The 12350-nt window shown below is 35.8% G+C and overlaps 1 protein-coding gene across 10 annotated transcripts in view; it reads right to left on the bottom strand.

Moving 5' to 3' along the window:
* RYR3 (ryanodine receptor 3) overlaps window positions 1-12350 on the bottom strand; it is a 290814-nt gene that overhangs the window by 118827 nt on the left and 159637 nt on the right. For all 10 annotated transcript variants that reach the window (XM_087875404.1, XM_087875417.1, XM_087875406.1 and 7 more), the window contains exons 41-46: window positions 10272-10401; window positions 8930-9033; window positions 7947-8082; window positions 6357-6537; window positions 4400-4508; window positions 3082-3202 (exon numbers count right to left, since the gene is read on the bottom strand). In XM_087875404.1, the coding sequence (XP_087731530.1) occupies window positions 3082-3202; window positions 4400-4508; window positions 6357-6537; window positions 7947-8082; window positions 8930-9033; window positions 10272-10401 (781 nt within the window). The remainder of the gene's footprint in view (window positions 1-3081; window positions 3203-4399; window positions 4509-6356; window positions 6538-7946; window positions 8083-8929; window positions 9034-10271; window positions 10402-12350) is intronic.

The raw sequence follows: 12350 nt of genomic DNA, 5'->3' as shown, positions 1-12350 counted from the left end.
AGTCAAGGATTTTTCAGATGGTGATCTGTTAGTTCCTATGGACACTGTCAACATTCTGCATCGCCCAGAGTGACTGTCTGAGGGAGATGAGCAGTTAAGAATAATTAATTAATTAATTAATGCCGGATCCCAAAACACAAAATTCAGGATCAAAGTAAACTGTGGTTTACCTATAGGTATTAGTTGGTGCAGCCACCAATAAAGTCACCAAAGTACAATTTTGCTTCATTGCACTATGGCCTCTATATGTTCTATGGAATTTTTTTGTTTTACATCTAGATCTCCTGTATGGAGAATTAGTGCAGGAAAAGTGCCTCAGAGGGAGACTACAGCTGCGATATAAGGATATCTGCAAGATGGACCTAAAGGCCCTGGGAATGGACATTAACAACTGGGAAACCTTGACCTCCGATCGTTCAGCTTGGAGGCTAAAGACGCAGCATGGCCTTCTCCAATTCGAAGAGACACACTTGTTCGGCAGGCTGAGACAAAGAGGCAGTCCAGGAACCAGCAAAATCTGGGGGCTGGGCAGGGGACAGAATGTATCTGCCCTCAGTGTGGAAGGGATTGCCACTCTCGAATTGGCCTTTTTAGCCACACTAGATGCTGTTTTAGGACCTCTTTCCAGAGCACGATACCATAGTCTTTTGAGACTGAAGGATGCCAATGAAATTCCAAGAAGTGTGGGTAGAAATCATGATGGGAATAAGTTAGAATAAAGTTCTGAAATGCATTCCAACCAGATATTACTGAAGTACTAGAGCCTCGGTGGCGCAGTGGTTAGACCGCCAGATGCCTGCAATTTGCCAGTTCAAATGCCACCAGGCTCAAGGTTGTCTCATGCTTCCATCCTTCCAAGATGGGTAAAATGAGGACCCAAATTGTTGGGGGCAATATGATGATTCTGTAAACCGTTTTGAGAGGGCTGTAAAGCACTGTAAAGTGGTATATAAGTCTAAGTGCTATTGCTATTGCTACAAACATGTATGTGGACACAAAGGTCCTGCGAAACATTTTTACCAGAAAATTAGAGAGAAATGCATTTTATAGGGTTCTATCGTATTTTTCGGACCATAAGATGCACCAGTGTATAAGATGCACCAAGATTTCAAAGAGGTAAGTAAGAAAAAAAAGTTTTTGCCCTCCCCGGCCCCCAGGAGTACTCTGTAGGCCTTCCAAACCCTTTGTGCACATCGTTTTTTGCAAAAATGGGCCCGTTTTTTGCCTGTTTTTGCAAAAATAGGGCTGTTTTTCCCACCCTGGCCCCCAGGAGCACTCAGCAGGCCTCCCAAATGGGCCCGTTTTTGTGAAAAATGGGGCACACAGAGGGTTTGGGAGGCCTGCAGAGTGCTCCTGGGGGCAAGGGAGGGAAAAAATGCCCCTGTTTTTGTGAAAAATGGGTGAAAAACGGGGCCATTTTCTCTCCCCAGCTCCCATGAACATTCTGCAGGCCTCCCAAACCCTTTCACAAAAATGGGATGAGTGGGGCAGGGCAAGCAAACATTCCTCAATTGGCTGTATTCAGCGTATAAAATGCACCAACATGTCCACCCTCTTTGGGGTGGGGGGAAAAGCATCTTATACTATGAAAAATACAGTATATCAATTATTCAGACTGTTGCTTCCCCAGGACACCAAAATGCCTCTCAAAACCTGCTGTTCCAAGTGTCAAGATATCACATTGTCTTGTAGACTTGGCATAGTCCCTTCAGAACTTCAATATATAGAAGAAATCCTATTGGGATTATTGTTAAAGCGCAACACTCCTATGAATGATTCCCACACTTCTATAAAATGTACTCTGTCATCTACCACCATTTACATTGCACTGACTTTTTAAAATTAATAACCTCTGTACCCCCAAAAAAGATCTCTACAGAACTGATAGCTGAAAATGAAGAGATTAAGTCACTATGGACAAATAGGCGGCAATATTCAATCAATCAATCAATCAATAGTCTAGAATGTTCCAAATATAGTTCTATATAGACCATGGCTTGGGATATAGGGGAATTACATAATCAAAGAGTTTATGCAGTGGTGAAATCCTCCGCTGGTCGCCACCGGTTCGATGCCTGTGCATGAGCGGTGCATGCCACACGCACGCTGGGTGCACACATGCACAGTGCATGCTGGATGCACGCTGCATTCATGCACATGCACAGTGCACACCAGATGCACGCTGTGTGCGCATGTGCACACCACACCAAATGTGGCCTTTGGGATTTCCTGCTCTTTTTTTTACTTTTTAAAGCATTTTTAACTACCAGTTTGGGCGAACTGGCCCGAACCAGTAGCATTTCACCCCTGAATTTATGTAAAATAAATGTTAGCTTTATTATATAATTTATATAGCAAGCTGGTTAAATATAATTTAAATTCATTTTGTAATGTTTTACATTCTTATCCATTTCAAATTATTGGCATCCCAAAGGTGCTTTTTTCAAGAGGCAAGAAGACTTTCTGGTTTTTCTCTGAAGACATTTAGCTTCTCATCCAAGAAGCTTCTTCGGCTCTGACTGGACGATGGGGAATGGAAGGAATGGATGGTGGGGAAATAGAAGAATCCTTCCGTTCTCTGACCATCCAGCAGAGCTGAAGAAACTTCTTGGATGAGAAGCTAAATGTCTTCAAAGAAAAACCAGAAAGTCTTCTTGCCTCTTGAAAAAAGCACCTTTGGGATGCCAATAATTTGAAATGGATAAGAATGTAAAACATTACAAAATGAATTTAAATTATATTTAACCAGCTTGCTATATAAATTATATAATAAAGCTAACATTTATTTTACATAAATTCAGGGGTGAAATGTCTTCAAAGAAAAACCAGAAAGTCCACTTGTTTCTTGAAAAAAGCACCTTTGGGACAACCATGACCTGGATGACTTTGAATCTCCATAGACAAAATTATTGGCATATAATTATAATATGATAAAATTAATACAATTGCAAGAGAAACTTAAAATACTTTACAAATCTAGGCGTAAGCTTTTAAAGGAGAGTATCTGAACAAGAACAAACAAAGCAATCTGCCGCTTTGATTTTCCATCCCAACTCGAGTTAGAATGATTTTCATAGTTACCTTTGTTTATTGTTGGTAGTTTTAATGGAATACTTATAATCCCAACTAAATCTTCTGTTGGCACAAGGGAACGCAAAATTGACCGTATTCTAATAGCTTCACCTTTCCCAGTTTGGATAAGCTGTAAAAGAATGTTATATTATTTTGCTTATTTTTATTATCTTCACAAAAATACTTTCTTATTTTTTTACAAATATTCAAGAACACTAAGAAATAAAAATATTTCTTTTATTTACCTAAAAGCAACTTAGTTTTTTCCCTCCAGTGATTTCCCCCATATTTTAGATTTACTGTTTTAGATTTACTGAGAATATGACCCACTATCAGTTTTGCTACTTGGGGTGAGTTAAGAATTAAGTTCATCAACATATGAGTTACGCCACATGTTTCCTGTTCTTTATTGAGTACATATATGTACTAAATGATGCCATATGCTAAATAAATAAATAATAAACAAACAAACAAACAAACAAACAAACTGAATGAAGAAGGAAAGAGTGTGGAGTAATTTAACCCCTGGAGGAAAGCTGCCTAACAAATAAGTAAATATATAAAAGCTCCTTGTGCATCAAGTCCCCTTATCTAACAGATCTTCGCTATTCAGTAAATGAAGATAGGTTAGTGGTCACATCAACATGATTTAAATGTTTCTGTTCTAATGAAGAAACCCAGAACTTTTCCCATGTATCTCAAGGTAAACCGCTCCAAACTCGATTGCAGAAAATACAACTTCAGTAACAGAGTGGTCAATGCCTGGAATGTATTACCTGACTCTGTTGTTACATCCCCAAACCCCCATAACTTTAACCTTAGACTGTCTACTATTTACCTCACCCCTTTCCTAAGAGGTCAGTAAGGGGTGTGCATAAGTGCACTAGCGTGCCTACCATCCCTGTCCTACTGTCTTCATTTATTCGTAATCATTTACTATGTTCATATTTATGTTTATACTACTAACTGTTATCATGTACATGTTAGACAAAATAAATGAACGAATGAATGAATGAAATATTATATCCATTCCAGTTTCTTGGAATGCATTTGAGTTATTTTCCTTATACCTTATTCCTTCTAATTCCTAATTCTTTCTACTACTGCATCTTACAGTAGTAGTGTAAGTGTACAATACTACTGCATTTACAGATCTTAATTTGATAGAATTCATTTCTTCTTCTACCAAAATTATAAATTTATATTCATGGAGTACGAATGATCCACCACTGAAGGTAGGCATGAACTGAAGTAATTCATGTATTGATGATTTAGAAAATTCATGTGTTAGATTTCCTGTTCCTACAGAAATAACAAGGCTACTTACATGGAGTTCTGGTGCACAGCGGCCAAGCAAATCTATAAGAGCTGAATAGAAAGACATTATTGCATTGCCCATGTGGACTATCTCTTCCTCTTCCTCATCTTCTTCTAGACTAGTGAAAAGAAACCATGTAGCCACAAATAAATATTGAGGTTATTTAGAAAATTCAAAAACATTGTTATGTTTTTAAGCAATTTGTCTTCTTTAATGTAAGCAGTTCAATTTACTTGCTACCTTATATTGTATACTATTCATAGGTTTTTGTGATGTTAACTAAACAGCAAATTGTTACAAATACAAAATGTTAAACTAAAATTGATTCTATTCCTTTAGAGATTTCATCAAGTAAATAGAATACATTCCAACTGAAATTCCTGCTATGCTTTCTTATAGTAGTTCATATACTGGTAAAGTCTTAGGAGAAATTATTTTAGTAGTCTGGTATAGATATATATTTTTTCTAAAAGTAATTAAACCATACATACATATATGTGTACTGAATTCTCAATAGCCTTTAAAAGGAAGAGGGAGGGAGAAAAAGAAGGAAAATATTGTGGAAAGGACTGATATACAGTCAATGCTATGTTTTAATTTCTCTCTTTCCATTATAGGTTTACTCCAAATCACGTTTGCTCTCCCAGCTGCTTTTCCAACTAATTTACATAATTATAATACATGTTTCAGGTATTATAACAGTACCTGGTGAAGATCATTTGTGTGGGGAAGTAGCAGGTGTATAAAAAGAGAATGTGCTCTAATTGATTTTCATACTAATATATCCTTTCTCTAAGCAACTTTTCTTAAAAAACACAGCTGCCTGCTTTTAGATTTTTGTTAAACTAGTTTAATCATGTTTAGTTAGATTACAAAGGAAATCTTTTTCAATGATAGAAAAAAAGGAAAATGTCAGCTTTCTCCCTCTCTGATTAACCAAAATGAGAGAGACCATAGCAGAAACAGAGTGCTTTAAATCCTATTAACCCTTATAGATAGTTCATTGCATTACTTGTCTCATATAGGAGATAAAGAAAATTCTACATAAAATATCTGTTGAATTGTAGTTTGACATTGTTATCAGTGCAGAAATTCAAACATTATTTCCATCATATTTTTAATTATTCTCACATAGCAGACAACTAACTAAAGTGTTATAATGATAAGAAAAAGGCAAAGATATAAAAATGACTGCGGCAAAAAGAAAGCAAAGATAGCACCAGGTACCTAGCAATAGGTGCCTTGGGTACAATCCCAAAACATCTGGAGTACCACATAAAAACTATTGGCATTGAAAAAATTATCCTGTCAGTTGCAAAAGGCAGCCTTATTTGGACCAGTTTACATCCTGCAACAGTAGCTCTAATATCATCAAACAACGTCTGCCTATCTCTGGTCCTCGAGAAGGACTCAACAGGTAGATTAAAAACGCCAAATTCAGTCTAATCTGATGGACAGTTTGATCAACCATAACTGAAAATGCATATGTACTATTTTATACAGTATAATATAATGCTTTTCATTTCTTTCTGGCTTTTGAAGGAACCTTAAATTTTACAGATAATTTGAGGTATGCTATGAATAAAGATTAATAAACTATAACTAAAGTAATCTTGTGCAATTATTGCTGCAGTTGAATTTGTCAAAATTTATCTCAACAATATATTCAGCTACATAAGGCAAATGAGTGGATGAAAACACTGAAGAAATGAATTCTGACTTCATCTCGGTATTGCCAGAAGAATTACTGCTACACCAGATTTTTAGATTCTGAATTACAAAAAACTGATTAGTAGAAAGACATACGTTGAGCATGAAAGCTGCCAAATCAAACTCTTGCCACTGCTGGGAAACATTCCTGTTTGAAATCCTATGGAGCAGCTGGCACTGATAAGGCACTTCTGGTATTTCTGTTTAAGATTATGCTTTATCCTAGTTTGTTATCCTCCTGATAACATTCACTTACAATTTTCTCTTACAACCCTGAGAAGTAAGATCTAGAGCTGGGTTCTCAGAAATTTTAATTGCTTCTTGCATCGCAGCTAACAGACCGTTTCCTCCTTCTCCTCTGAGAGCAGGGCCAAAACACTCCGGCCGTCGAATAAGAAGCTTAACGAGAACACAGGCATTTTCTTCAACACTTTCACCTGGAAACCCACAAAACACAGAACACAGTTATCTGAACAAAATATAAGCCCAAATACAGACGATTCGGGTGAAAATTACATCTTGGTAATCTTTGCAGTGTCTTCAAATTTTTGCTTATAGAACTGTACTATTAAACTCTGAGATCTTTGCATGTATTTTATTCTATGGTGGGAAGGAGAAAGAACTTGGATTTTCTGAAAAGGAACTGAAGCGGAAGAATATTGAAAACCATGAAATAACAGTTTTTTTTTTTATTCTAAGAATTTGTAAATCGGAGTTGGAAACAGTATCAAGCATCATACGGGCCTCTGAGAAAGCAAAGTAAATTGCAGCATCAAGTTAAACGTAACACAAAGAGCACCTTGTGCTGAAATAGAATATGCGATAGCAGAATACTAATATCCTTATTCTGGAGATGGGAAGGGTTCAAGGAGGTTGTGGGTGACCGATATAGGAATCTCCCCACAGGAGTCAAGAGGTTCAGTCTGCCAGACCGTTAGGCACCTGTGTGCTTGCAAACAAACTGTGCCATTACAATCCAGAGGCCACTGTAATCATTTTATACCCATCTATCCTTTATATAATTACTATCTGCATTTACATCCTCTCTTACCTAATGAGCCAAACATTATTCTTCTGTGCCATGTGTATATTTATATACATGGTGCAATGAAATGGATTCTAATTTGTGAAAGTATATGCCATTTAGAGTAAATTATTCTCTAAAGCAGGGGTGTCAAACTCAAGCTCCATGGCCCACATCCGGACTGCAGGGTGCTTAGTTCTGGCCCGCGAGACCATCCTGGAAACAGTGAAAAACCAGCCTGCAGTGCCTCTGCCAGCGAAAACAGAGCTCGGGAGGGCCACGCACAGCCCTCACAGGCTTTGTTTTCACTGGCAGAGGATTGGAGGAGGCTGTCGCAGCTGGAAACAGAGCTCAGGAAGCCATGCATGGCCCTCATAGACTCCATTTTCACTGGTAGAGGGTTGCAGGAGGCCGTTGTAGCTTGGGAGCCCGTTTTCACTGGCAGAGTGCTCGGGCCACCACATGCGCCCCCAACATGAGTGATGTCAAGCTGGTCATGCCCCCTGGCCACACACACACACACGCCACCCCTGAGGTCAAACACAACCCTGATGCGGCCCTCAATGAAATTGAGTTTGACACCCCTGCTCTAGAGCAACAAAAAATTTTAGTATAAGTTTGCAAATGTATATATACAGCCTGATGTTATTACACTATTAAAACAGTTTCAGCTCTCACTCTGCTGTGCAGGGATAAGTCAGAAAATTAAATCTCAGCAGTGTAGTCCTAACTCATGTCAATTCATATGTATGCTTAAATGCCTTTGGTGTTTAAATTAAATTTAAACAGAAAGATATAATATAAATCAAATAAATAAATTACCATTAACAAAGACAGCAAATCTTAAGAATGAGAGATACCGTTCACCCTCTATGGGATTCCAACCAATATCAGGGTATCCGGCTGCTAAAAGCATTTGGCAGCTCTGAAGACCGCAGCCTGCCAAGTAGGTTACAACCTGTTCAATACAAACATGAACATCATCTTAGTCTTTGTTCTAAGCAATCAAAATCAAAGTGAGCTGAAACAACATATTGATACGTGTGAGTAGGGAGAAATGTATGAACAAACATGTATTTTAAGCTTCCAAAAATGTAAAGAACATAAAGAACCAATTTCTCTGGAGATAATCACTTTAACTGATAAGCAAGGAAATTGCTTTCAGAAGAAACTGATTTCTACAAATTTACTAGCAGACATAAAAAATATGTCTCCAGCCATGGAGACCAAAAAGCAGTTCATAACAAGAACTGAGAAAAATATGAGCAGATGGGAAGGACTGAATTCAAATAAAGTTTTTCTTCTTTCCCAAAAAGTGACTGGGACTGACAGATCTATGGATGAACCAAGGGATCAGTCAAAGACAGTCACAAACACAGGAATCCCTGATCAAATGCTTGAGAGCATCTCCAGGACAAATTTAGCTCCCTTTGTTGACTGGACTCAATAAATCCTGTGAGCCCCCCTACCATTTCCTCTCAGGGTCCATGTTGATTCTTCATAATATAATATAAATTAGGAAATTAAACATATCTGCAATGAGAAGACCATACTTGAGTGACAATAGCCATAAATAATATACTACACATAAATAATATACTAAGTAAATATACTAAGTAAAAACTAAGCCCCATTATGTAAGAGGAAAAGCTGCTATGAATCAACAGCCAGAAAACTCACTTCTTCATGTCTCAACACTGATGAGTTACCTATTCTGCAAGAAAGACAACTAAGATCAGAGAACATCAAGATTGTATAGCAAATTATGATAAAATGAAAAGTTGTACAAGACGTTGAATAATTACTTTTTCTAGGTCTGGCTCTTCCAATGCAAGGGCAAGCTCATTATTATCCATTACTGAAGCAGCTGCTACATCTAATGGAGTGGACCCTCTCATAGAAGGAGAAGCTGGAGGAAAAAGACATGATTATGTATAAAATTAAAAATATCAGGCATGTAGTTACATGCGCTGTACAGCAGAGGGCAGCAGTTACTTTGCAGTTAGCTAAAATTTAAACATTCGTGTTTTTTTCTTCATGGTTTATGGAGAGAATCCATTGATTGCTGATTGTTGTTGTGACTGTTGGTTTCCTTTCAGTTCAGCATTTTGTGGCTTAATTAGCGGAGATAATTCATCAATCTTCACTTTTCTGGTTTGTTTCTAATTGTTTTATTGTAATAAAATTATAATGATTGTTTTATTATAATAAAATTATAATAAAAAATTATAATCATAACATACTTTGCATACTTAGGTATAAAGTATCAATGGCAAAATACTGTGAATGTTGTGTGGTCATCAAAATAGCATGATACTTCTGGGATCAAGCAGAAGCACTACCTGGTACTTTCCCACCCCATACAATAATTGGCGTGCATCATAAGAATAGATTGTGTCACTATACAGTACATGTCACATGAAGGTGTTTGCTGGAAACTAACAGTAATCAGCAAATACTTGCTTCTGCAATGTTATGAAATAATCTTCACTTTCTGAAATACACATGATTTTTTTCCCAGCATACACATACACAGAACTTTTAAAAAAAAGATAATTAATAGAGGCCAGAGATATTATGGTTCATAGATCAACATAGCAGTTCTGAACTAATGTCCAAACAGGTCAGTTTAAACATAAAATTAGGAAGATGGGTGGTTCAAAACTGTGAAATAAATATAAACTTCAAAGAATTCTATGAGTCTTCTTTTCAGATTTGTAAATATATGCTTACTGACTAATACTATATGTATTAGGATTTGCCTGGAGTAATAGTTTCATAACATTAGAGTACCAATATAATATCCCAAACGTTGAGCAGATCTCAACACACTTGAGATGCCTTATCTTTCATATGTAAGATTTTAATCTTGAATAGTCACTTAAAAACCACCTTACAAATGCCTGGTTCAGTCTCATTGAATATGGTGGACACAATAGGATTATGCTCTATATCTTTTACAATATGATTTGTAAAAAGGTCTTGAGGGTTTATAATTCTTTAACTACAGCACAACTTAAAAACCAGTTACATAAATAAAAAGAGTATCAATATGCAAAATAAGTTAAATTAGGCTTTAATGTAGCAGGCTACAAGCTAAAAGTGTTGATATGTCAAATTAAATCAAATTAAAATTAAATAGCATACCAAGTCCAACACTGCTGTTTTCAAGTAAGTAGCTCAAATGCTCAAACATAGCTTTTTGGTTTTGGCGACTGATCCGGCAAAAATAGCAAAGAAACCGACAACAACTTGCCACCATTTTAGGAAAAGCAATCTGCGGAAGAAAAACACTGTTAAATAATCTGTACATTTTTTATTTAAATATTTACACAAAATGTTCTTCTCTGTTGTTTTGCATCAATTACTTTAATAATACTAATGGAGAATCTGCAAAAATCAGGAGACTATTCAGGATTGCCTATTCTCAGCAATAATTCTGTTAAGGGATTCTGTCAATTGCCTCCTCTTTTGAGTGGCAAGTCAGGCCATAAACTTCAAGAATGTTTGTGGAATACTTTTGGTAACATTACAGTTCTTTGGGTACATGAATGTAAGTATGTTTGTTGCGGATGTTACTTTGTTGGCTGAATGAATGATTTGCAGGGAATATTTATGCAAAGCCATGAGCAGTATGAATCTGAAAATTAATAGAACTGAACTGAAAATTAATCAAAGAACAAGGTTGTTGTGTTTTACAGGGAAAATTGAATTGACAATTTCAACTTATACATAAAAGAAAGAAAACTATGGCAAATACACAAATTTACAGTATGTATTCTTGGAAGAATATTTACTACCAATGAGAGAATGGGTGGAGAATTTTTAAGATGTACACATGAGGATAGAGGTAATCTGTTGTGTATTGTGAGGTAATACAGGTAATCTATTGTGTATTGTGAGGAATCAACATTTGTCAAAAGTAATGAAAGTATTTGTGTTTATGCCTATTTTGGAAGGGTAAGCAAGACATAACATGAGGAAAAAAAAACTAAGTTAAGAGTCTGAAAATAGGAAGTAAAAATGTAAAGAAAAAAGAGGAAACCTATGAATAAGGCTGACATAAGAATGCTTTGCAATTATAGGAAGATAAAGAAAGTATAATGGATTGTGTTGGTATTAACTAGCTATAGTCATGCTTTGTTTTCTTTTTCATATCTCATGGCTTTAATTTCTTTGGGTTACTTTTTCTTTGGTTGTGACATCATCTTACTATTTAGCTCATTAAAAAATAAGTGAAGATTATGTATAGTATACATATTTGCATTTAAAGTTATGGTAAACTTAACTATTAAATCCTTAGCTTTAAAGTCCTCACAATTAAAATATGAATCTTGGAACCTTTGCTAATTTCTGACTTTTTATTTCTCCTAAGGAAAATTAGAAAGATGCATTATATTTATCATTCTTTTTTACTGTCAAAAGTCAAAATATTAGAGCATGTACTCTAACTTTGGTCCAGATAGCTTTATTTTCATATGCTATAATATTTGTATCATTGGTATAAATAATTACTGGAACTCTCAAAGAAGTATGCATCATGTGACCTTATTATATACTCTGGAGGTACAACATGCTTTTCATTCTTTGCTCTATAAATAATGTAATGTAATGATTAAAGTGCTGGATTTGGAATAAAAACCCAGGTTCAAGCTTCTACTCAACAACAAAATCATGAGTTGACTTTGGAGGAGTCATCTCTCTATCCAAATATTTATGAGAAATTCAAAATATTTCTAAATTATTATGTATGTAGTAACAGAAGTGAAAACCCAGCAATTTCTATCTAATACTAAAAGCATTTGCATTAGGGAGGACATGTCTGGGTCAATACCCAAAGCCATTAGCAATTTTTTTCTGACATCTTAAAACATTAGTCATTTACATTTTTGAGAAAAATGCCACAATCATTCAAGTGTCAAATTGCAGAGCACCACAGTAATCATTAAACCTCTTAAAGTATCTGCATTAAAATTACTTTAGGATTCAGCAGCTTGAATAAAAATAAATGGTAGTCTATTGCACCAAATCTTGTTGACAGTAGGCAATTATTTTATGAGTTTTTTTTTGATAACTTTAACACTGTATCATCTGATTGCGTCTGAGAAAAGAATTAAAATGCGAACATGTCTTATTTTTTCCTCAGTGAGAAAGTATCATTTCCTCCCATTTTTGTTATCTGCATTAAATTAAAATCATTTCATTTTTTAACAATATGTGTATTAC

Source organism: Pantherophis guttatus, chromosome 1 (assembly GCF_059756535.1).
Source record: "Pantherophis guttatus breed Tessera chromosome 1, ASM5975653v1, whole genome shotgun sequence".
In the NCBI taxonomy this organism is placed as follows: domain Eukaryota; kingdom Metazoa; phylum Chordata; class Lepidosauria; order Squamata; family Colubridae; genus Pantherophis; species Pantherophis guttatus.
Note: the sequence above shows the minus strand (reverse complement) of the source record. Positions and strands in the feature narration are given on the sequence as shown.